Source organism: Xenopus laevis, chromosome 4S (genome assembly GCF_017654675.1).
Source record: "Xenopus laevis strain J_2021 chromosome 4S, Xenopus_laevis_v10.1, whole genome shotgun sequence".
NCBI classification, from domain to species: Eukaryota; Metazoa; Chordata; class Amphibia; order Anura; family Pipidae; genus Xenopus; species Xenopus laevis.
Window position 1 is genome coordinate 107,160,682 of NC_054378.1, and position 26,904 is coordinate 107,187,585.

Consider the following 26,904-nt stretch of genomic DNA (forward strand, 5'->3'; position numbering starts at 1 on the left):
CATCATTGTTTTAATGGAAACATTTCTTTCTGAAGGGATCAAACAGAGCTTCTACACAGGCTTGCGGGGGAACAATCCTTCTTAGTTCTGCCACTGGCAGGTAAGTGGTGTCCCACAACAGTTTAGGCCAGAGATAGCAAGTTGTTTGGTAGTGAGGGTGCTTGGGTGAGAAATAAGGGGACACAACCTGTGCAGTACAAACGCAGTATTTGAATCACCTAAGTGTGTCCAAATACAATTGCTAGCTCAGAAGTATGAGCAAACCTTTATGATTTGTATATAAACAAACAAGTGTGCATCTGCATTGTAACCAACTGAGCATAATACTGTGAGAACAATAAATGCTGATTTAGTGCATGGTACACAGTTATACACCTAGGAGATTATTAAAACTCAAATTTTTCTCATTATTTTAAAAAATAACAACTCAACCTAACTCCCAACCATGATTTGGCTTTATTTACTAAAAAATCACAACGAAAATTGTACGTGCTGGAAAAGTCGCGACAAAATCGCGTAAAGACTATTGATTCTTCTTTGTCTCTGATATTAAAAGAAACCTACGTGCTGAAAAATGCATGAAAAACGCATGTTGACGTCCGCGTGTGGTTTCAGTGGCGTATTTACACCCGGCGTTTCTTTTTTAAAAATGCCACTTCTGACCGTGCCCTAACTAGAGCTCAGTGAGGCTACAGTTTTATTGTTACTGTTACTGTTACTTTTTCACACCCTATACTTTTATACTTCCTGTCTTTAAACTGCTGCCTGGGTGCCTAACTTTTTGCACCTCAAAGTTAAGAGCCCCATGCCTTCTCCTTTAGTGTCACTGATGTTTGCTGTCAGGTAAAGGGTAAAAGCAGCCAATACTTAAAAAGGGATCCTGTCATTGGAAAACCTGTTTTTTTTAAAAACACATCAGTTAGTAGTGCTACTCCAGCAGAATTCTGCACTGAAATCCATTTCTCAAAAGAGCGAACAGATTTTTTTATATTCAATTTTGAAATCTGACATGGGGCTAGACATTTTGTCAATTACCCGGCTGCCCCATGTCATGTGACTTGTGCCTGCACTTTAGGAGAGAAATGCTTTCTGGCAGGCTGCTGTTTTTCCTTCTCAATGTAACTGAATGTGTCTCTGTGAGACATGGGTTTTTACTATTGAGTGTTGTTCTTAGATCTACCAGGCAGCTGTTATCTTGTGTTAGGGAGCTGCTATCTGGTTACCTTCCCATTGTTCTTTTGTTTGGTTGCTGGGGGGAAAAAGGGAGGGGGTGATATCACTCCAACTTGCAGTACAGTAGTAAAGAGTGATTGAAGTTTATCAGAGCACAAGTCACATGACTTGGGGCAGCTGGGAAATTGACAATATGTCTAGCCCCATGTCAGATTTCAAAATTGAATATAAAAAAATCTGTTTGCTCTTTTGAGAAATGGATTTCAGTGCAGAATTATGCTGGAGCAGCACTATTAACTGATTCATTTTGAAAAAAATGTTTTTTCCCATGACAGTATCCCTTTAAAATACACCCCTGACAGCTTGCTTGGTGCATTTTATGAGGCTCTGCAGGATTCTATGCAAGCTGTCTGGTTGTTGGATGCTTTCCTGGCTTGACTAGTCATGCCTGGGAGTTAATGTTTATCCGCATGCCTGTGATTGAGTGCACAAGGGAGTGCACGATTGTGCATACAAAGTTCCTTAGCCCAGTGGCGATTCAGCAGAAGCTGCGAAGACTCGGAGGTAATGACAAAGGAGAAAGAAGAGCTATCCGCAGGGGATGCAGCATGACCAGTGAAAGGCAGACAGTATCTGAGGGAAAAGATCTGGGAGAGACAGGCACAAAGGGTATAATGAAGGAGAATCTGTCGGAATCAGGTGACAGGCAGAATGACAGCTCATGGAAAGGAGCAGTGCTGAGAGGGTTCATATTCACATAATACTGACAGGTCTGTTGGCATAGGTTAACTTGCCTGGAACTAGCTGGATCTTATTGAACCAAAGGCAAAGACCTAGCATGCTTTTGTCTAATGGATCTGAAGGTGATAATGGGAGTTGTAGTGCAATGGCAGCTGGAGATTCACACACTGGACAGTGAAATAAGATTCCTTGTCGGGAAGGGGGAAGAGAATCCATAATGAGCTGAGGATAGTGATTTTTGCCTTACAGACAGAGATTAGACAAGCACTGACTCATAGGGATTATTTAAAGACTGAGAATAGATCACTGCAAATAAGTAAGTAGCTTGGCCATTGGCATGTGGAATATCATGTGAAATAATCTTTGTTTACATTCCCTGCAGATGGATTTGGCAACTGCAACCGAGGATCCAGCCACTAGCCTGTTTCGAGAGTACCTGAATATAAGAACAGTGCAGCCGGATCCAGATTATGGTAACAGCCGCTGTATTACTTTATAACAAGGTCACAGATCTTATTATGCTCCATTATTTATTTCATGTAATACTGTCAGACCTGTGGTTTGGTTGCTAAACTACAACTCTGAGGAGTATTGGAAGTTGTAGTGGAAAAACAGCGGAAGATTATCCATTTTATTTTGATTTTGTATCCCTTTATAATACATGTTAATGCTATCATAGTGCGTGTTTTTTTATTTATAGGGAAAGGTTCTCAATTTCATTTTTTCGGTATAGGATAGCAGATATCTCCCAGCATGTTGCCGCCACCTGCAGCAATTAAATGCCACACTTTGCTGTATAGAGGGAGCAGCCAGAACACCACAGTTACGTTCTGTGCCAATCATTATTGGGGGGGAGGGGAGAAAGAACAGGAAAGACTGAATGGTGTTAGAGTAGAGAAGAAAAAACAGAGAAGAGGAAAGAAGGGCAGGGGTGAGTATAAATATGGGATGCAGAAGTAAAGGAAGAAAAAGAGGAAGACAAAGAATATACACTATGCATACATTAGTGGGGTAGTCCCCCATGGGTGCCAAAAGCATTATAGTGAGACTTGGGGTAACTGCTTATTTGCTGTACTGGATATCCTGCAGCCCCATTAATATGCCACAATTATTTTTTTATTCAACTTTGTGAACTAACCTCTGGTAACCTCTACACTACTGGCAGCAGATGCATCCACAGCCTTGTGATTACTGGACTCTGAATCAGGCAGCTTTGCTTCAAGGACTGTGTCAGCAGAATGTAATCTTACAAACTGACAATAAAACTGTACAGTCTGTGACAGCTGCCGAATTCACAACTCCCAGCAGCCCTCTCTAAACAGCTTGTAGTGACTGGTGGTACACAAAGGAAAAATCCTATGGTCCTATTTTTATGGGAGCACTTCTAAGAATCTGTACCCTAATATGAGTGGGTTGAGGGGTTTCCCTCTAATTTCCCCAAACCACTGGCCAATGTGGCTGGGATATAAAGACAGGGTTTTTTAATTATGATTTGTGTATTATATATACACTTTCCAACTTTTATTTTTCCCAGGAACTCCTTGCCTAAGCAGGCATCAGGTAGGAGTTTGGGTTGAATCCAGCCACAAAATTACTCTTACTCAACAGGGTGTAGGCTGTAAGGTGTGTGTTTTAGTACTTACCCCCTAGCACTCCTTCCCTGGTTCTCACTGGTTTTGGTGTAGGGTGCATGCATTGGTGTATAGAATTCAGACAGACTTTTTTATTATACCAAATGCATGACTGTAGAAACAGCACTTGCTTTGGAGCCACAACATCAGTTTTGGCCCTCCAGCTGAAGTGCAATCACCACTTCTATAAGGGGATGCTATGATTTAATAACATCATTTATTTCCCCTTTGTATTAGGGCTACAATGATTCACTGGGGCCCCAGATCTACATAATTACATATAGTTACATAGTTAAATTGGGTTGAAAAAAGACAAAGTCCATCAAGTTCAACCCCTCCAAATGAAAACCCAGCATCCATACACATACCCCTCCCTACTTTTAATTAAATTCTATATACCCATATCTATACGAACTATAGAGTTTAGTATCACAATATCCTTTGATATTATGTCTGTCCAAAAAATCATCCAAGTCCCTCTTAAAGGCATTAACTGAATCAGCCATCACAACATCACCCGGCAGTGCATTCCACAACCTCACTGTCCTGACTGTGAAGAACCCCCTACGTTGCTTCAAATGAAAGTTCTTTTCTTCTAGTCTAAAGGGGTGGCCTCTGATTTGTTCCAGCCAAGCTCTCAGCTTTGCATTTAAAGTGGTTTGTCACCAACCTTGGAGGAGTATAACAGCAGACTGATTTCATGAGAATATTGTAAATCCAGAGAGCAGCTTGCCATGCTAGGCCCATTGGGTTTTTGAGACAGGAACGTAACAGAAATAATTAAATGGCAATTCTTCATGGCATTCCCCATTTCCTACTGAGGAAATAGCCATGTACAATATCCCCTGACTTCATATGTTGGAAGTGAGAAGATAAATGTTATAAATGTATGGGCCAAACCAGGACAAAGTAAGTCTTAACTGCTGCTGCCAAAATATGTATATTAAGTTCATGTGTATGTATTACAGATAAGGGAATACAGTTTCTTATTCGTGTGGCCGAAGAAATTGGATTGGAAAGTAAGACATTGGAGGTAATACAGTAATGTCATCGTCTTTAAATAAAAAAGGATTCAAACTGTCACACTTGGAGATTAAGCAGCTGTGGCCTTTCATAAATTCACACTTACGTCAGTCGTGATTTATTTGTGAAAAGCCAGTGGCCCCAAGTAATGTTTTGGACTTCTCCCAGCCCTTAATCAAGCCATATAGTAAATGTGGACACCACGTGCTTCACCTTCTGGGTCCTCCAAACCTTATGCTGATGGCTCATATACAGTGGGTCACCCAGACCTAAAAACACCTAACATGTATCTATTAGCCCTGAATAGTATGTGTGTTTGATGATGTCACTACAAATGCAAAGAACTAATTCTGGAGAGGAGGTGGTGAAGGGAGCTTGTGTTTCTTTTATTACACAGTGCTGCTACTACAGTTGCCTCCTGGCCTGAATTTTATCGGCCTGGCCAATAAAAGAATATAATCGACCCCAATGTAATTAATAGGGAAAATGCATACATACAGCATAGGAAGGCTGGTATTTTTTTTCTAGAAAAAATGGCAACCCTAGCTGCTAAACATGTTTATACTTGCAGCAGCCCCACACAGTCAAATAAGTTTAGAGCTTAGTGCTCATGTGTCATGTTACTTTTATTTAAAATTTTTGTTTCACATTAAGGACATAGTAACATTGACTTGTTGCATTAAGGGTTGTGTTTCCTGTTCTTTATATCACTGTCTGAGTTACCTGCCATAATGTATAGCAGATATTTGAGTCATAAAAGTCAGAGATCTTTCAGCTAGATGTACAACCGCAAACTGGCTGCTAATTCTTTAGTTGGCAATTTGTTGTTCTGTCTATGGGGACAAAATGACAGACTTCATGTCTGATATCTAATTGGCAACTGGCTGAGATCCTTTTCCAGCTGTTAGAGATAGTTAGGGCAAACAGGGCAAAGATCTGCTCATTTGGTGACCTTATCTACATTGTTACATCATTGCTCTCCTCACAGATTTTAAACTGCAGAAGAAATAAGCCATGGTGATACAATAGAACCCCATTTTACATTCGTCAGGGGACCAGGATGAAAGAGTGTTAAAGCCAGGAAAATGTAAAATAAGAGGAATATTATCTACACAATATATAGGTGGGACCAAAACAAAACAACAGGGTACTTCAGCGCACTGCCCAAGTCTGATGCCGTGGTGCTTCTATCCTCTTAGACCCCACTGCTGGTCTATAGTTTATCCACAAACAATTTAGAAAAATGAAGAGAGCAATTCAAAAGCAGGATTCCTTCTGCAAGGTGCTTTGTTGCTGACTACCAAATACACAGTAAAATGAGGGGGAAATTTAAAGTCAGTAAAATCATGTAAAATTGACATTCACTGTATTAAAATGTGAAATTATATGAGAATTGCATAAGAAACCACAATGAGCAAATTCCTTTTACACTTGTTTAAAGAATATAAATTGGACCATTCAATAATTTAAATCTTTTTTTCTCGTAGTTGCATCCGGGCCGTGTAATACTAATACTGACTTGGAAAGGAACAGATCCCCAGCTTCGATCAGTGATCTTAAACTCTCACACGGATGTGGTTCCAGTATTTGAGGTTAGTGGATTGGGAAGGTGACAGGGATGTTGGGGGACATGTGCGAGTGGAGGTGAGACAAGTGCTTTATAGTTGTTTACGCTTTCCAGGAATTCTGGACATACCCACCATTTTCTGCTCATAAAGACAAAGATGGAAACATCTATGCCCGTGGGGCGCAGGACATGAAGTGCGTTACTATCCAGTAAGTCATGGGCTGGGAAAATATTGTAGAGAAACCAAATAGTCAAGAAGGGAGGTAAGGAAGAACAACAGTATCTGGAAACATCTGAGACTATATTCTGATTGACCAAATACATTTTCTCATGCTCATCACTAAACTTGCTAAAAAGTAACCCTGTCTCTTCTTCCATTACTAAATGCAACAATGATTAACTGTATATTTTAATTATTAACACTTTTTCTCCTTGCCAAGCTTTACCACCTAAATAAACTTTTCTTTTTTGAATATGATTAACATTTTAAACCCCTTTTTCCCCATATTATATTAAACCCCTTCACCCATATTCTTTCTTTGCCATTCAGTGTTTTGGCACTTGCAAAAACATATGTAAAGGTAGGTAGACATACAGTACACTGAAAACTAAATGAAAGTATTACAATAGGAAATTATAGGAGAAAATATTTCAATTAGGGAAATAATGGGATGAGAGTTTCTCTATCTTTGAAAATATGCGTGGTCTCAAAGAATTGCCCAGGCATTTATTTTTTACCATCTAGGTGGAGTACTATAGTGTTTATAATTCCTAAGTAGATTCTGATTGTTGCCTCTGGGCATGATATGGGCAGAGATGGTGGCCATCATATGAAGATTCTCACTGTAGACACTCATACAGGTATCTGGAAGCTGTGTGCCGGCTGAAATCTGAGGGACGCCGATTCCCACGTACCATCCACCTCACTCTGGTGCCAGGTAAGAATAACTGGTAATGGGAGAGTTTGGCATAATAAAGGAAAGTTTGGTGGGTGTAAATGTATTGAATGGAGGGGTGTACAATGCAGATTTGACATTGTGCCGCTCACATGCTGGACCACAGCACACTTCAGAACAACATGCCACAGCCTACATTTCAATGGAAAAGGGTTTAATAATAACCTGTTTAAAGGGGATCTATCACAAAAATTAAAATGTAATATAAGCTTCAGCAAACTGAAAACTGTAGCTTTTTAAATACAATCAATTAAAAATTCTGCACCGTTTATGAAATAATCAAGTTTTTCTCTGTCATCATAGGGGGACACAGGGACGATGGGGTTAAGCTCCACCCTCCAGGAGGCAGGACACTTACTAATAAATTTGTGGGCGTGCCTAACCGGCTTAACCCCCACACTCCAGCTTATCCAATCAGTTTTTTAAGTGTCCTGTTACCAGGAGGATGGACGTCCAGCGATGTTAGTCAAGGATGACTACTCTCTTTCTGTGGTCTTACTCTGGGCAGCGCATGTTTGTCCTTAGTACAGTCCCAGTATTTCTCCGCTCACCGGGGTCATTTCTAGCCGCTATAGGCTATAACGACCACCCAGACGTATCCCTGCTAAGTTTGGCGATGGCAGATGGTCTGGCCGGGATGGGCACGAGGTGAGTACCTGCCTTGGGCATAACAACTCACCTCATAGGTCTGGCTTGGCAGCCTCCCCCCTAGCACGGTAGCCCTCCCCCCGTTCCCCCCCTTATCCTTACTGTTTTGGTAAGAGGTGCAGGGCGTGCTCCTGTACTGGCCGGTTCTTTCCCTCCATGCTGTGTCTGGGCGCTCGCTGCGCCTTCTGTCTAAGTGAGGAGACGGCTGAGGGGGGAGAGGGCCGGATCGCGCTGCGCTGGAACGCATGCGGCGTATGCGTTCCGGCGGCCATCTTGCGCACGTTGTGCGCATGCGCGTATGCGTTCCAGCGGCCATTTTGCGCACTTGTGCGCATGCGCGTATGCGTTCCAGCGGCCATCTTGCGCATAGTGCTTCTGCTGCGCACCGGATGGTCCATTTCTCCGCTCCTGCAAGTGCTAGCGAGTTGTAAGCGGTTGCTGACTGCCCCACACACTCCTACTTACCCAATCTCCATGGCAGAAGGTAGGTCAGAGGGGTTATTCACCAGGGCAGGGGGGAAGGCTGCCAAAACAGCGCAGATTAAATTTTTTGCCTGTGCCAATTGCAATGTTAAGCTGCCTCGAGGGCAGGGGGAGCCGCTCTGTAAGTCCTGTTTAGTGGGGCAGAGTACAGCGCTCATTTCAGAAGATGTTTCAAGCCCTCCAGCGGCTCAGCCAGAGAATCCTTCAAGGGAGAGTATTTCTCAAGGTCAGGGGCTCAGCTCAGATGCTGATGTGCCAGCACCATTGTGGGCCATTCATTTAACACAGTCCCTTGCTTCCTTGCAGGGTCTTCCCTCTATTGCTGACAATTTAGGAAGAATGTTAGCCAGACTTGATCAAAAGACTAGCTCTAAGCGAAAGCGGTCTGAAGAAACTAAAGTGCCTACTACGTCTATTCATTGTTTGTCTGACGAATCTGCAGCTGAGCAGGCATCCTCACAATCTGAGGGAGAATTACTTCCTTCTGAAGTTTCGTCTGGGGAGGAGGAAGAAACTGTGGAGGACCACAGAGATCATGATAGTCAGCATGATGTGGAGGGTATTATTAAGGGTGTTATGGATGTGTTGAATATATCACAAACGCCCAAATCCCAGGATGATTTGGGGTTATTCAAGAGGAAGCAAAAATCCGAAGTTTGTTTTCCTTCTCATGAGCATCTTCTTCACATAATACAAGAAGAGTGGAGTGTTCCAGAAAGAAAGTTTCAGACGACTAGGAAATTTTCTAAGTCTTATCCATTTTCGAAAGATCTGGTAGAAAAGTGGACTAATCCCCCAGCAGTTGATGCACCTGTATCAAGATTGGCCAAGTCCACTACATTGCCAGTCACAGATGCGGCATCCTTCAAAGACCCATCTGACCGAAGATTGGAAGGTTTTCTTAGGTCAATTTATTCTTCGTCTGGGTCAGCTCTTCGCCCATGCCTGGCTTCGGCTTGGGTGGCCAGAGCAATACAAGCGTGGTCCGAATCGCTTGTCAAGGACATCCAGAATGCAGTTTCCAGATCCGATCTGTTATCATCAGCCAATGCGATAGCAGAGGCATCGGCTTATTTGTGCGACTCCGCACTAGACACAGTTCAAGTCACGGCACGTACTTCCGCTCTTTCTGTTGCAGCACGTAGAACATTGTGGCTGAAAAATTGGTCAGCAGATCTGAGTTCTAAGAAGTCCTTGACATCTCTTCCATTCAAGGGACAGCGCCTGTTTGGTGAAGAGCTCGAAAAAATTATTTCGCAGGCGACGGGAGGAAAAAGCACTTTTCTTCCACAGGCCAAAAGTAAAACAACTACTACCACCAGACGGGGAAGGTTTTTTCGTGGCTCAAGTAGACGATACACACGAAGAAACAATTCACCACAGCGGTCACACTTTCGAGCCAAAACAAACGACAAAGGTCGCATGCATTGGAAGACCAATCGACCGGTTATCAAGCCCGCAGCAGATAAGTCTTCGTCAGCCTGACGGGGTACCCCTTCCGGAGTCGGGGGAGCGTATTGGTGTTCCAGTGCCACATTCAGAGAGATTTTCCGGATTCTATTCCAACATTTTCATTGTGCCAAAGAAAAACGGCTCCTTCAGGCCGGTACTAGATCTCAAACAGCTGAACAGGTTCGTCAGATCAGTACGATTCAAAATGGAGACTCTGAGATCAGTGATAAGAGGGATGGAGAAAAATCAACTGCTGATGTCTATCGATATCAGAGATGCGTACCTCCATGTACCAATCTGGCCGCCGCATCACTCCTTCCTTCGATTCGCATTCAGGAACCAACACTACCAGTTTGTGGCTCTGCCATTCGGACTCTCTTCAGCCCCCAGAGTGTTCACAAAACTAATGGCAGTATCGGCGGCGGCATTACGTCTGCAAGGGATTTCAGTCACTCCTTATCTGGACGATCTGCTTCTGAAAGCCAGATCAGAGGAAAAGGCAGAGGAAGATCGGAGCAAGGCAATCAGTCTTCTGCAGAATTTTGGCTGGACCATAAATTGGTCGAAGTCCAATTTGCGACCCAGTCATCACATGACATTCCTGGGTCTCGAGTTCAATACCATTACACAAATGGTGCATCTTCCGTTGGACAAGCAAATGAAGGTCATGAAGCAAGTCCGTCTACTCCTCCGAGATCAGAGTCCAACTGTTCATCTAGGAATGAGAGTACTGGGACTCATGGTTGCTACCATAGAAGCCGTTCCATTTGCACAGATTCACTTACGACCATTGCAAGCGAACATTCTAACGTCATGGAGAGGGGGAGCTCTCACTCGCAAGCTCAATCTATCTCAGTCGACAAGAGTAGCCATCCAGTGGTGGCTGCGACCGACCAATCTCTCCAAGGGTCAATCCTGGGCGACGCAAGATTGGAAGATAATTTCCACAGATGCCAGTCTGAGGGGTTGGGGAGCAACCTGGGACAACTTGTCTGCCCAAGGTCAATGGTCTCCAAGGGAGTCCAAACTTCCAATCAACATCTTAGAGCTAAGGGCAATAAGACTAGCTCTGGCCGAATGGACAGAGTTGTTACAGGCAAGTCCGGTTCGATTACAGAGCGACAATGCTACCGCAGTGGCGTACATAAATCGCCAGGGAGGTACTCGCAGCAAAGCGGCGCTGTTGGAAGCTCAACAAATTCTCAGTTGGGCAGAAACCAACGAAGTACAGCTGTCCGCGATCCATATCCCAGGAGTTCTAAACACCAAAGCAGATTACCTCAGCAGAATTCGTCTAGATCCGGGAGAATGGGAACTTCACCCAGAAGTGTTTGCAAAACTAGTACTCCATTGGGGACAACCACAGGTCGATCTAATGGCGTCAAGAAACAACACAAAGGTGCCTCGATTCTTTGCTCGTTACCGAGAGAGACTGGCAGCAGGGGTCGATGCCATGACACAGAAGTGGCAGTTCAATCTAGCGTACATATTCCCTCCGCTACCCATGCTTCCACGAGTCCTCAAGAAGATCAGACAGTCAGACATCACGGTAATTGTGGTGGCTCCTTACTGGCCTCGGAGGACTTGGTTTTACGACCTTCAGGAAATGTCAATAGCACAACCGATACGTCTCGAGAACAGGCCGGACCTTCTGTTCCAAGGGCCCGTGGCACATCACAACCCAGGGTTGTTCGCTTTGACGGGATGGCTGTTGAGGCAGACATCTGGCGAAAACAAGGGTTAACAGAAGAAGTTATTGCCACATTATTGAGAGCTCGTAAGTCTTCATCTTCAAAATCATACTACAGAGTCTGGCAATCCTATCGGAGTTGGTGCGAGGAGTTCAATCTATCCTTTCACAAGCTTAGCATTCCGAGAGTTCTGTCTTTCCTGCAGCGCGGGCTCAGGCGAGGTCTAAAACTCAGCTCTCTGAAAGTACAAGTATCAGCTCTGTCAATCCTATTTCAGTCCAAACTAGCCTTGAATGATACAGTACGCACTTTTCTACAAGGAGTGGCACATATAGTTCCTCCATATCAGCCTCCAGTTCCAGCATGGGATTTGAATGTTGTTCTTGAAGCCCTTCTGGATCCACCATTCGAACCGATGGGATCTATTTCAGATACTTGGCTTACCTGGAAGGTAGTGTTTTTAATGGCAATTACATCCACTAGAAGAGTGTCAGAACTGAGTGCACTATCGGCAGATCCATCTTTTCTAGTGTTCCACAAGGATAAGGCAGTCCTACGCACAGTTCCGTCTTTCCTTCCTAAGGTGGTCTCGTCATTTCACATCAACCAAGACATTGTTGTTCCCTCTCTCTGTCCGGAACCAAAGAATGATAAGGAACGTCGACTACACAACTTAGATGTAGTTAGAGCCTTACGATGGTATATTGAAAAATCAAGGTCTTTTCGACGGTCTCAAACTCTCTTCGTATTACCATCAGGGCCCAGGAAGGGTCATCCTGCATCTAAAGCTACCATTTCTAGATGGATCAAGGAGACCATCAGACAGGCATACATGGCCAAAGGGAAGATTCCACCGGAGGGAATTCGAGCTCATTCTACAAGAGCAATCGGAGCTTCCTGGGCTTGGCGTAATTCAGCCTCATTGGACCAGATTTGCAGGGCGGCTACCTGGTCCTCTGTACATACTTTTTCAAAATTCTATAAAGTTGATATTTTTTCTTCAGCTGAAGCATCTTTTGGGCGCAAGGTGCTACATTCTGTGCTGAAGTAATGGTTAATTCGTTTTCCCGCCCTGCTGTTTTGGGGGCTGCTTTGTTAAGTCCCCATCGTCCCTGTGTCCCCCTATGATGACAGAGAAAACAGGATTTTTTATACTTACCGTTAAATCTGTTTCTCTGTGATCAATAGGGGGACACAGGGCGGCCCGCCCTAAAACTTTTGTTTATTGACCGTTTGGTCATGTCGGGATAATTCCCTGATTTACCTTCTACGTGGGTTATTATTTTGATTATTACGTAATCTTGTTACAGCTTTTTTTGTGACAAACTGATTGGATAAGCTGGAGTGTGGGGGTTAAGCCGGTTAGGCACGCCCACAAATTTATTAGTAAGTGTCCTGCCTCCTGGAGGGTGGAGCTTAACCCCATCGTCCCTGTGTCCCCCTATTGATCACAGAGAAACAGATTTAACGGTAAGTATAAAAAATCCTGTTATCTTCACTATTCCTCCCTCATTTTCTTTTCATGCCGGAGTTGGGTGTCAGATATTCAATGACTGATAGATCCAATATATCTTATAGGGGGGCTTCTTTTGCCTAGAAGATGTATTAGATTATAATCACCAGAAATCATGTCTCTATATGCATGATTTGTGCAAAAGGCGGTTATTGAATGTTAGTGAATGCTGGCAGTGGTGAACGACAGTTTGAGGACCATGGTTTGTATAAATCATAGGGCTCCACACAAGCTGCATTGCCCTGTGCTGGGCCCCACATACATTAATTGTGGTTTTGCATAGACCTGCCATGCTCAATAACACAGAGATTTTATGGCAGAGGACTAGTTTGGCTGGGGAAATAAGTAACTTGGTATTGACTAACCATGAGTCTCTCTCTGGCACAGATGAAGAAATTGGGGGACACAAAGGGATGGAGCTGTTTGTACAGCACCCAGACTTCCATGCACTTAACCCAGGAATCACTTTGGATGAAGGTGAAAGTCATTAAACTTAACCCAGCTTTTAGTTTATGTCCTGCATATCAAATGCAAATGTGTTTCCTTCTTTGTCTTTCCCTTTCTGTGTAATCCCAATATACACCCTGTGTACATTATGTGTCTCAGGTCTGGCTTTAGGGCGCTCCAGGCAGAGAAAACCGGGGCCCTGTAAATAGTGGGACCCTATAAACAGCACCTCTACTTAGGAAGAAAAGTTCAGCATCAAAAAGTTACATGTTGTCTGTACTAGCAGCACCTATAGTAGCAGTGGAATTAATAGCTTCTGGGAAGGGGCTGTGGTTGTGGGATATCAGGTATACTAAGGAGGGATATGGTGCCTATAGTAACAGTGGGATAATAGTCTCTGGGAAGGGACTGTGTCATGTTATAGCAGGTATAGTAGGGAGAGATGGTCCCTATAGTAACAGTGGGATAATAGTCTCTGGGAAGGGACTGTGACTGTGGGATAACAGGTATAGTAGTGAGAGATGGTGCCTATAGTAACAGTGGGATAATAGTCTCTGGGAAGGGACTGTGACTGTGGGATAGCAGGTATAGTAGGGAGAGATGATGCCTATAGTAACAGTGAGATAATAGTCTCTGGGAAGGGACTGTGCGATAGCAGGTATAGTAGGGAGAGATGGTGCCTATAGTAACAGTGAGATAATAGTCTCTGGGAAGGGACTGTGGCTGTGGGATAGCAGGTATAGTAGGGAGAGATGGTGCCTATAGTAACAGTGAGATAATAGTCTCTGGGAAGGGACTGTGGGATAGCAGGTATAGTAGGGAGAGATGGTGCCTATAGTAACAGTGGGATAATAGTCTCTGGGAAGGGAGTGTGACTGTGGGATAGCAGGTATAGTAGGGAGAGATGGTGCCTATAGTAACAGTGGGATAATAGTCTCTGGGAAGGGAGTGTGACTGTGGGATAGCAGGTATAGTAGGGAGAGATGGTGCCTATAGTAACAGTGGGATAATAGTCTCTGGGAAGGGAGTGTGACTGTGGGATAGCAGGTATAGTAGGGAGAGATGGTGCCTATAGTAACAGTGGGATAATAGTCTCTGGGAAGGGAGTGTGACTGTGGGATAACAGGTATAGTAGGGAGAGATGGTGCCTATAGTAACAGTGGGATAATAGTCTCTGGGAAGGGAGTGTGACTGTGGGATAGCAGGTATAGTAGGGAGAGATGGTGCCTATAGTAACAGTGGGATAATAGTCTGTGGGAAGGGACTGTGGCTGTGGGATAACAGGTATAGTAGGGAGAGATGGTGCCTATAGTAACAGTAGAATAATAGTCTCTGGGAAGGGAGTGTGACTGTGGGATAGCAGGTATAGTAGGGAGAGATGGTGCCTATAGTAGCAGTGGGATAATAGTCTGTGGGACTGTTATATATTGTTGCGATTTAGTTGCATTTGAAGATGAACAGCCATAAGATGGAAAGTCCTACTTTACATAAATAATGGAGAAAGGAAAAGGTTGACCCAGACACCACTAAAGAAAGCCGTATTGCCTCCTTTTTGTCTTTTGTGCCTTCCCAGATACCCTCTCTTTCCTTTGCCAGCAGCAATTTCACTTTGGAATGTGCCATTATTATGTGCTCCTTGCTCCTCACATATCCCTCACTTACTTTTTTCAGGTCTTGCAAATCCCTCAGAAGAATTCAGTGTTTTCTATGGGGAGAAATGTCCTTGGTGTAAGTGTCCTCCCCCTTGGCCCCTTCCATTTCATTCCTATTAACTAGCTCTGCTAACCACTTCACCATGTAACCTTCATGTCTTCCCCAGGGATAACAGTTCATTGTGGGGGAGACCCTGGACATGGTTCCCGCTTCATAGAAAACACAGCAGCAGCCAAATTAGTGAGTGCGCAGGGGTTGGGATGTACAAGTACACAATTTATACTAGGGATTGATATTACTGTGTTATTTACTGAGACATTTGGCCACCAGCTGCTTGTTTGCAATCATGCTACTCTTTAGATATATACACCTGCTAATAAATGATTTTATCTCCTCCACTAACTGCTGTCTCTGTCCCCAGCGCTTTCTCTATATTATCCCATTAACCAAACCTTAAATCAGTATATCTGCTACATACTAATTATAACTCTTCTGACAGCCACTGGCATCTACAGTCTTACCCTAGAAGCTTGCACCCAAAGTCCTATGATGATATACTTTTAAATAAATGATTGTAAATCACATCTCACCATCATAATATTTCACAGACATTATACTCTACGCTGAGGTTCAAGATGCTCCATATTCTGTTCTATAGAGAACACCCTTAACAAAACAAATGTTCTTTCTTGCAGAGTATGTTCTTTATTCCTTTAGTTCTGTCTCAATAACAGATTTTCACATCCTGATTCTGTATGTTTTAACCTCTTGTCACCAACCATACAAATCCTCTCTTGGTAACTGTTTTAAGTCTGTTCATAATTACCCTTTAATGCCCCTGTCTGTTACTTATACGTTCATCGGTATATGCAGTTTCCCTTGTCTTTTGTTGTTTCATGTATCTCCTACTATCCAATTGCAATACTTTCTATATCAATAATAACAATTTATGCAAATCTAAGGCCCTTCTCAAAGTGAGGCCTCGGAGGAGGCCAAAACGCTAGGTTACAAGCTCTGCAATAAATACATTCAAATCACAAATTTCAATATGCATTCAATGGTGGACAGGTCACTCACCGCGATGCCCCGAACCCGCAGCTTGGGGAGACTTTCATAGCTTTCATAGCCAATATCGAACCTTTTCGGCATGCACTCTACAAATCAGCAGGCAGCGGTGAAGTTAAAAAAGCATTTTATTTCCCAAACAATCCTCTTCCTAACGCGTTTCGTGTAGTCCCACACGTACTCATAGGACCACTTCCTATGAGTATGTGTGGAACCACACGAAACGCGTTAAGAAGAGGATTGTTTGGGAAATAAAATGCTTTTTTATCTTCACCGCTGCCTGCTGATTTGTAGAGTGCATGCCGAAAAGGTTCTATACTTTATTAATTTGCCTTTATATTCTGCTTTTCTCTAACCTGAAAATAAAATGCTCGCTTGTTATTGGTGTCACCAATCATAACATTATGTACAGGGTAAAGGGTATATTACAGAATATATAAACATAAGCAGGAGGCTACAACAAATATACAGACCTGAGGAATATGCTGTTGTGTTTTTTTAGATTGCATAGATTGAAGGTGCAGTACATGGGCAGATTGATACACAAAAAAAGGAGCTTAGGCACCAACTCTGTGCCATGGCTGTATTTTAGGTCCAATGCTGCATCAGGCACAGACCTCAGTCTGCCCTCTTTCCTTGAATATCATCCCCCCTCCCTTGCAGCTTTGCACTGGATTTAATTCACAATATAAGCCGCCCTACTAACGCTGCCACCCAATGCACAGGCATTTGTGTGCCTAAATAGTAAATATGGCCTTGCTCAGTGCTTAGAAAAGAAAGTATTGCCAATACCTGTATTTGATTTCAACGGGGTGCTCCCACTTTTATTCAAGGTGCTTCCAGACACTTAACAATGGATCAAACGTTTCGGGACCGCATGGCCCTTCCTCAGTGAGGAAGGGCCATGCGGTCCCGAAACGTTTGATCCATTGTTAAGTGTCTGGAAGCACCTTGAATAAAAGTGGGAGCACCCCGTTGAAATCAAATACAGGTATTGGCAATACTTTCTTTTCTGAGATTTATACTGGCGTGTGGCTAGGCCAGGGCCATATATACCTGCATCCCCTGCTACGATTATTTTCTTGCTCAGTGCTTGAAAGCATGAAAAATAAGTTATTTAAAAAGCAAGTATCGCTGAAAACTTACGTTTATCTTATACTGTAAATAGTGTACTTTCTTAATATTCATACTGATAAATACATACAAATACCTGTGTGTTTTCTAGCACTCAGTAATATCAAGATTTTTGGAGTTCAGAGAAAAAGAGAAAAATAGGTAAGTTTAAACTTGTTTTTTCTTCTTACTATAGTGGGACCTGGTAAGTCTACAACCACACAGAAAATGAATTAGTAACAGCACGGCCGGATTCCTTTGGTGGGCGCCCCTAGGCCGCGCTGTCCGATCAGGCGGCTGCACGTTCCTATCGCCCGCCCCACATTCCCCCTCCCGGCACGAGTATATGTGCACCTGCGGATGCCGCCCCTATTTTTTTGCCGCCCTAGGCACGGGCCTGAGTAACAGTTGAAAGCACACTCTGTCCTTTATAAAGAGGCCTGTATACCCCACAAAACATCATGCACTATTACTGGTGCCATTCATCCTGGAAACACTTACTAGAGCATCACTGGGCTGCAATCATTGGCAGCAATGTGAAGTGTTTCTTATTCAGGTGTATGAGAGGAGGAATGTCATTTACTGCCTTCAATGAGAACCTTAAAAATGAATACAGTATGGTTAAAAATGCCATATTGTATATACTGAACTTATTGCACCAGCCTAAAATTTCAGCTTGTCAATAGCAGCAATGATCCAGGACTTCAAACTTGTCACAGGGGGGTCACCATCTTGGAAAGTGTCTGTGACACTCACATGCTCAGTGGGCTCTGAGCAGCTGTTGAGAAGCTAAGCTTAGGGGTCGTTGCAAATTATCAAGCAGAAAATGAGGTTGGCCTGTAATAAAAGGTAATGCTACAGGGCTGATTATTAAATTCTTATGCTAATTACACTGGTTTCTGTGCTGCCATGTAGTAATTATCTGTATTAATTACTAATCAGACTTATATTGTGACATTTCTATTCTATGTGCACTGTATATTGTGAATGGGTCCCCAAGCTCAGTAAGTGACAGCAGCACAGAGCATGTGCAGTGAATCAGCAGAAAAGAAGACGGGGAGCTACTGGGGCATCTTTGGAGATACAGATCTGTGGTTGCCTTGGGCTGGTACAGAAGCCCGAAACATAATGTACAACATTTCTAGCCTACTTCTTTAGTTAAGCTTTAGTTCTCCTTTCAGGACAAACACCCTGGGCTCCAATCACTCACACATGTTCTGTATCTCCAGGCTATTGTCAGATCCTAATCTCACACTTGGAGATGTCACCACTGTGAATCTGACACGAGTCAGTGGGGGAGTCTCCTTCAATGTTGTGCCATCTGAGATGACGGCAACCTTTGACCTACGTATACCACCTACTGTGAATTTGAAGGTAGGTTTATTGCTACTGCTTTATTTCTGGCCCACATTCTCCTTTCTTCTCCATCAGTTTGCTTTATCAGTTTCTTTACCCACTGGTGATAGTATAATTACCAGTAATCATACCCACATCAACTAAAACCCATAATGTAGTCCTAATTATTTGCATCTGGTCATATTTTACAGTTTGCACTGCAGCTCTTGTTCTCGTTGTGTTTCTGGGGGAAAATCTCTCCTGATATTGGTCTTGTAAACGAATCCTCCAAAACCATTACAAATGCATAGGGCAACTATAAGCTTGTGACTGCTATAATCACACTAAAACTGGGCCTTCCCATATACAGGTATAGGACCCCCTTATCCGGAAACCCGATATCCAGAAAGCTCCGAATTACGGAATAGACTCCATTTTATCCAAATAATCCAAATTTTTAAAAATAATTTCCTTTTTTTCCAGTAGCTTGTACTTGATCCCAACTAAGGTATAATTAATTCTTATTGGAAGCAAAACCAGCCTATTGGGTTTATTTAATGTTTAAATGAATTTCTAGTAGACTTAAGGCATGAAGACCCAAATTACGGAAAGATCCGTTATCCAGAAAACCCCAGGTCCCGAGCATTCTGGATAACAGGTCCCATACCTGTACCCTAAAAAGTATGTTTGTCTTAAGAGATCTCCTCTTTTTGTTGAAAGCTACAGCAGGAGTTTGTGCCAGTCTATAAGAAGTATAATTGGATGTAAATAGTGAAGAGCTTCTTATTTATTTACTTTGATATGGGGGCTTATAATGTTAGAATTATAAACTTTTACTAACATTATGGGCCTAGGAACGGTGCATTGATGAGCTCTTTTGTGTTATCTAGACCTTGCCTTATACAAGCTTCTAGTGTTCATTATATATTCAATCTGTAACCACTAGCCATTTACCTATAACTTATACTTGTGCCCACAGGAGTTTGAGCGTCAGCTTGAGGGTTGGTGCAGAGAAGCTGGAGATAACATAACATGGGAGTATCATCAGGTGAGGAAATTTGGTTTAATGTATCTCTATGAAAGTGGCCAATCCAGAGAACAAGGATAGTTTACGGGACATGAAGATACCCGTCAGTCTTGGTAACAAAGAACAATTCTGACATTTGATATTATTTTTCCTGCTGTTTTGCCATTGAGAAAGGCTTTAAAGTGGACCCGTCACCCAGACACACAAATCTGTATAATAAAAGTCCTTTTCAAATTAAACATGAAATCCAATTTCTATTTTTTATTAAAGCATTCATAGCTGTTGTAAACTCATTTAAAAATCTCAGCTGTCAATCAAATATTGGCTGCCCTGCCTCTATGCCTAGGCATAGAGGCGGGGCAGACAATTGCTTTCACTTTCCATTCAGCACTTCCTACATGTCACTGCTCTCCCCACATTCCCCCCGTTCTCTTTACCATTTAATTGTGTAACCAGGGCATGGAAATGGACATCGGGTCCATCATTCTGGTGCACAAACAAGATTCTGAGATGATACAAGGCTTGTCTTAATAACAGTGTCCACAAAATGGCTCCTGCCTGCTTGCTATAATTATGAATTCCCAGACTGAAGGAAACAAGATTCAAATAATTTATACAGTGTAATTATAGTTAATTTTGCTTGACTAATGTGATAAAATAGGATTTTGAATAATTTTTTTGGGTGACGGGTCCACTTTAAAAGGAGCTGAAACCTGGGTGCTGCTAAATATGAAATGCAAACCTTCACTGGTGAAATATTAGTGTGCCGACAATATTATTGTTGCGTGAATGGAAGAGAAATGCAGCATGCCACTTATTGATCACTACCCTTATTAGCAACATTGTGTATTGTGCCAGAACTTCACACAATAATATGGAACTCTTACTATGACAAAAGCATCAGTATGTCTTTAGGCCAAGGGCACTCTGGGCTGATTCTCAGCCAGGAGATAAATGCAAGCCGAGAAACAGCCCCTACCCTTGAATCTTCTGTGCCTGCACCTGGAACCACTGCATCGGCCAGGATGCAAGTACAAAGAGCAGATTCCCGCAATAAAAGCATGCATTTTGGCAGCACTCAAGGCGGCAAATTCACTAAGATGCGAAGTTGCGCCAGGCGCAACTTCGCCGCACTTCGCCAGGCGTAGTTTCGCCAGGGCTCCGCAAATTCACTAAAATCCGAAGTTGCGCACAGGGGTAGCGTAAGGTTGCGGAGTTGCGCTAGCGTTGATTCGCTATATAAAGCGAAGTTACGCTAGCGAAGGCTAATTTGCATACGGTGCGAAATTCAAATTTCAATGGAGGAACACGTATCTGCACTACAAATGCCTAGAAAACCTTCAAATCAGAAAATACAAATTTTATATTGCCCTACACATGTGCCCACTGTCTAGGTAAGTTGCCATGAGTCAGGAAATGTAGGGGGGAGGAAGGGGAGCCCCAAAAAATTTTCGATCTTTTTCAGCCTATCAGCCATCATGTAGAAAACACGATAGCGTTTTTTGGGACTTAGAAAAAAAAATGGACTTTTTTTAAAACAATCCCTATCTACTCTATTGCGCTTCGCCAGGTCTGAGGTGGCGAAGGAAGTCTAGCGTAAAAGGTAGCGTTCATTACAATGCGCAAGTTAGTGAATTTGCGTAGTTTCGTCGCTAGCGAAAATTCGCCTGGCGTAAGGTTGCAAAGTAACACTAGCGAAACTACGCCAGCGTTCGTTAGTGAATTTGCGCAGTAGCGAAAATGCCAAACGCTAGCGAATTAACGCTAGCGTTCGGCGCTTCGCGGCTTAGTGAATTTGCCCCAAATGTGTGTGCAACTGGGCCAATGCAGTGTTCCTGGTTGCAGACACAGAAGATTCAAGATTCAGCCTTTATAGATCCTCAAGTCATTTTAATCACTTTTGATTGATTGCAAACACACCTTTCCCACAATCCTGTCAATAACTGCATAGTTCATTTGTTTTTCCTAGAAATGTATGAACGAGAGAGTGACTACTCCAGACGATTCTAACCCTTGGTGGAAAGCATTCAGCACCCCATGCAAAGAGATGTGAGTTAAAGCATAAAAAATGACAACAGGAGGAGACTTTTTTTAGAGATGTTATTATGGAAGTAAAAAGCTGCAAGGGAAGAGGAGTCTGCAGTAAAGGTAGCCATACACATATGTTCCAATCTTTCCTTACACATAGTAAAAATAGTATGGAACCTGCTATCTAACACAAATTTCTGCACATATAAGGTGAGCTTTAAAATGAAAGAAGACAAAAATACACTTATATATCACTTTAAAAACTCAAGCATTCAGGACTACTTTTACATTTTAACTGGCCTGATACAATACAAAAGCTAGTAGCAGAATAATGCAATTTTTGGTGGTAAAGTGATACAGTTAATTGGCTAACAGTTAATTGGCTAACTGGTATAAATAAGTATACAAGCCAGGGGCGGAACTACCGGGGGAGCAGGGGGTGCGAGTGGGCCAGGGCCCACACCCCCACAGCTTTGCGGCGCATATTCCCGGGCCAATTCCGGGTGTACGGAGGGGGGCAGGGGCCCGGCTGCGCGTCCTGCGCCAGGGCCCGCCCCCCTCTAGTTCTGTTTCTGATACAAGCTTTTACGAGAGAACAAGGAGAACAAATTCCCAAAAATGAATGTGGCTAAAAATGCCATATTTTATATACTGAGCTTATTGTCACAGGGGGTCACCATCTTGGAAAGTGTCTGTGACACTCACATGCTCAGTGGGCTCTGAGCAGCTGTTGAGAAGCTAAGCTTAGGGCTCGTCACTTATTTCCAAACAGAAATGTTTGTCTTTTTATATAAGCTGATGCTACACGGCTGAATATTACATTCTGATGCTAGTTGCACTTATTTCTGAGCTAGCATGGAGTTATTATCTGTATTAAGTTCTTATATTGTGACATTTATACTCTGTATATACAGTATATTGTCAGCCAGTCCCTAAGCTCAGTAACTGAATCCTTTAAAACAAAAATCTAAGAGTCAAACCAGTATAAAGAGGCAGTTGGAATTTAGATCCTGCACTTTGGACCCACCATTGTTGAATGATCAGCCAAACTGTTAGTCATTCCCTCAACCCTGCTAAACAGTATAACTCGGAGTCTGTGTTCTGTGCTCAGTCTTTAAAGCGGACCTGTCACCTACGCATAAAAAACTGTGTAATGAAAGTCCTTTGCAAATTAAACATGGAACACAAATGATTTTTTTCATTAAAACTTCCATACCTGTTATAAAGGTGTTTAAATATCTGAGCTGTCAATCAAATATTATCTGTGTATTCAATATGCCTGAGGCACAGAGGTGGGCCAGTCCATCACTTTCCATTTAGTAATCCCTAAATGTCACTGCACTCCTTACATTCCCCCTTCCCTCCTCAGGTCCTATAGTTGTGTAGGGCACTGTGCGTGGGCTTTAGGTCCCACATTCTGGTGCATACACAAGATTTTGGGGTGATACACAATTTGTCTTAATAACAGTGTCCAAAAAAAAATAGCTCCTCTCTGCTAGCTGTGATTGTATAAATCCAAGACTGAAGGAAACAAAATGTAAATAATAAATAAAGTGTAAGTAAAGTTCATTTTGCTCAAACTAACAAGATAGAAAAGAATTTGGAATAATTTCTGAGGATGACAGGTCCCTTTAATCAGTGAAATATAATGTTTTGCCATAAAGGCAGCCTGTCATATCTGTCCTGTACCTGTTCAGCCTCCTATAAGACTTACCATAAATAACCATTATAAACCAAATAAGCATAACAGAAGTTGCCACTCATTCCTATAAGATCCTGCACCTTAAAGTGATAGAAGATTGTCCATATATGGCCCAGAATGGTTATTTTGCCCCACAATCATTTATTTGCATAATCATATATAGCTGTTGTCTTGATTGTCTTGGTGCTCCTTAAAGGTATACTGTCATGGGAAAACATGCTGTTTTCAAAATACATCAGTTAATAGTACTGCTCCAGCAGACGTCTTCATTGAAATCTGTTTTTCAAAAGAGCTTTATTTTTTTATATTTAATGTTGAAATCTAACATGGGGCTAGACATATTGTCAGTTTCCCAGGTGCCCCCAATCATGTAACTTGTGCTCTGATAAACTTCAGTCACTTTTTACTGCTGTACTGCAAGTTGGAGTGATATCACTCCCTCCCTTCTCCCCCCCCAGCAGCCCATCAGCAGAACAATGGGAAGGTAACCAGATAACAGCTCCCTGTTAGATATAGGAACAGCACTCAATAGTAAAATCCAGGTCCCACTGCGACTCCTTCAGTTACTTTGAGTAGGAGAAACAACAGCCTGCCAGAAAGCAGTTCCATCCTAAAGTGCTGGCTCTTTCTGACATGACCAGGCAAAATGACCTGAGATGGCGCCGACACACCAATAGTACAACTAAAAGAATGCACTTGCTGGGTTAGGAATGAAATTTTACATGGTGGAGTGAATTATTTGCAGTGTAAACAGTGTATATTGGAAATAAAAACTACAAAATCATGACAGAATCCCTTTAAGGAGTATATTTGTATTACCAAAACCAGTTGGACAGTGAGCAGATAACAGTTGTTTGTATCTTTTTTTTTTCAGGGGCCTAAAGTTGAAGCCTGAGATTTTCCCTGCAGCTACTGACAGCCGTTACATTCGCACGGTGAGTGAGAACAGTATTGGCAAAAATATAGTACCCCTGTTATATACTATACTGTGTGTGTGTGTGTGTGTGTGTGTGTGTGTGTGTGTGTGTGTGTGTGTGTGTGTGTGTGTGTGTGTGTGTGTGTGTGTGTGTGTGTGTGTGTGTGTGTGTGTGTGTGTGTGTGTGTGTGTGTGTGTGTGTGTGTGTGTGTGTGTGTGTGTGTGTGTGTGTGTGTGTTCTCATCAATAAAAAGAGAACCAAGTGCCATCATAGCACCCAATCTTTTCTAAGGATGCACCGAATCCACTATTGCGAAAGATTCAGGCGAATACCGAACCAAATCCTAATTTGCATATGCAAAGTAGGGGTGTGAAGGGAAAAACATTTTTTACTTCCTTGTTTTGTGATAAACAGTCACGCTATTTCTATCCCTGCCCTTAATTTGCATATGCAAATTAGGATTCAGTTCATCCTAGCAGAAGGATTCAGTGCATCCCTAGTGTTTTCTAATGCAAATTGGTAGATATGAACAAACTGTTCTGCAAGTGCAGTTTGTGTCCTTTTGGGATATATAACCACAAATATAGAATACCCCTGGACCAGTGACCCATAGCAACCAAAGACTGGCTGCTGTGATACTGGGTGGCTCCAGTCTCAACTGTGCACCACACATAATCTAAAATAATTTGCATGCAACATTGGATTAATAGCTCATACAGTACAGTATATTGTGTATACGAGTGTTTCCATTGGAATCTCCTAACATCACACTCTAGCTTGTGCATTGCATCTCACTGGCTTCTCCTTTCATCAAACTGCTTTTCTTTTCTTCCCAGGCTGGCTATTCTGCTCTTGGTTTCTCTCCAATGAACAACACACCCATCTTGCTTCATGATCACAATGAGTATTTGAATGAAGATGTCTTCCTTCGTGGGATCCAAATTTACACCAAGATCATTGCCTCGCTTGCCAGTGTTGTGCCACTTGCTGGAGAGCATTGACAAAAAAAAAAAGGAACATGGGAATAAGAGCAAGATTTGTTATGGAATCATCTCAGGGAGTGTCTGTAAACAGCAAGCTACAGTGTACTCAGGGAATAGCAAGTGGTCATTCGAATGTTCAGATTAATGGTAAACCAACTAAAATTGCCATTTTTGATTAAACATAAATCTTTTACAAAAGCAGGTGTAGTGCATTAGATACCGAGTCGCACACTGGACGAATAGAAAGTAACGCTGCAATATTTTGTGTTTGTGTCTGCAATTATTCACTCTGGTTCCTAACAATATTTCTGACTATAATGTCACTGTTTAAAAAGATCCCACTATGATCCCAGGCTTGCTGACTAAGTTCCACACCCTCATGGTATAGAGGCTGGGATCAGCCCACAAGAATGCACTGCAGCCAGCTGGTTTTCATTTAACAGCTAGGAATTTCTGGAGGTTTCAATGCAAATACACTCAAATGCACTCAAGGTTTACATGTATCTGTTAATCAAAGAGTATACTTGTTTATCTTTTTACAGCCTCATTTACTGTTACTAAAGGGAAGAAAATCATTTTGCATAAAATTCTGGTCTTAAGTCAAATTATAATTTTTAAAAGCCACGTTATAATTAGGGTTGAGATTGGTTCAACTAGGCTGAATTTGCCAAACCTCATCTTTAGGACAGAGTAGGCCCTCCTTCAGGTCAGAGTCTCATCTTCTTCAAATCCATTACACCTGCAAAACTCTGTTTCATGAGAAGTTCAAAGAACAGTTAATTTATACATTAGCGGTTCCATTATTTTTAGGATCATTGAAAAACACCCATACCCACATGAACAGTGTGATTTTATCAGTCAATCCGAATTTTCTATCTGACCCAAGATTTTCTTTTTAATACAAATGTTAGTTGTATGTGAATGGGCGTTAAATTCGACCAAAATTATTAGAGATAAAAATTATTTGGCGCAGACTGATTTGACCCTCCGTTGGACTTTATTTGTCCCCAGCATCTGTTTAATCACATCATCAATTAAAAGTACTATAATTTGGCCCCTGATTATTTAGTATACCTGATGTTTAGCATACTATTTAAAGGAGAAGTAAACTATAAAGATAAATATGGCCAGAAAGTATTTTATACACTGAACTTAGACTGCAACAGTTTAAAGGTTCTGCAGCCCTATAACAGTAGCATTCCAGGCCTTCAGAGTTGTCACGGGAGCTTTTAGGAGTGTCAGTGACTCTGCACATGCTCAGTGCTCTGGGCCGTTGTTGAGAGGCCAAGCTTATGGGTCATTGCAAATGATCTAGCAGAAAATGAGGTTCACATGTCATAGAAGCTGGTTCTACAGGGCTAATGTTACGAATGGAGTCCCAAACCCAGAACTAGAAGGTCCCAGTCACTGCTCACTCTTCCACCTATAACAACTGCCAGGTCTTAATGTAAGAGGACCAAGGAGAGAGTTCTGGACAGGCAAAGGAAACCGAACTTTGTAACTGGAACGGAGAACAAGAAGTGTGGTCAAGGGGCAGGCCGGGTCAATACCAATCAGGAGAAGCAGCACAGATTCAAGAGACGACAGAGAAGTCAAGGTCACAGGCCGGGTCAAACACACCAATATCGCAGTACAAAGCAGGATCCAAGAGAGTAGTCAAAACATGGGCAAGGGTCAGGACAAGCAGCAGACTAGACAAGGTTAGGGACAGGCAAGGTCAGGAACAGATCAGAACACTAGTAATCGCATAGACCTT

The 26,904-nt window shown here is 42.5% G+C and overlaps 1 protein-coding gene across 4 annotated transcripts; it reads left to right on the plus strand.

Annotated features, from left to right (window-relative positions):
* The first annotated feature begins 1,585 nt into the window (after nt 1-1,585).
* On the plus strand, nt 1,586-25,346 carry acy1.1.S (aminoacylase 1, gene 1 S homeolog). 4 transcript variants are annotated; one of them, XM_041591342.1, is made up of 15 exons: nt 1,586-1,737; nt 2,297-2,387; nt 4,514-4,578; nt 6,056-6,160; nt 6,250-6,344; nt 6,997-7,073; nt 13,266-13,355; nt 14,997-15,053; nt 15,145-15,218; nt 17,269-17,318; nt 18,386-18,530; nt 19,471-19,539; nt 21,488-21,567; nt 24,123-24,183; nt 25,002-25,346. In XM_041591342.1, exons 2-15 carry the CDS (start codon nt 2,297-2,299, stop codon nt 25,164-25,166), a joined length of 1,224 nt encoding a protein of 407 aa, XP_041447276.1. In that variant the 5' UTR covers nt 1,586-1,737; the 3' UTR covers nt 25,167-25,346.
* The last annotated feature ends 1,558 nt before the right edge of the window (nt 25,347-26,904 follow it).

Coding starts and splice junctions, on each gene's coding strand:
- acy1.1.S (XM_041591341.1), top strand. Junction 6,161..6,249: donor ATGTGGTTCCAGTATTTGAG/GTTAGTGGATTG, acceptor TACGCTTTCCAG/GAATTCTGGACATACCCACC. Junction 21,568..24,122: donor AGCACCCCATGCAAAGAGAT/GTGAGTTAAAGC, acceptor TTTTTTTTTCAG/GGGCCTAAAGTTGAAGCCTG.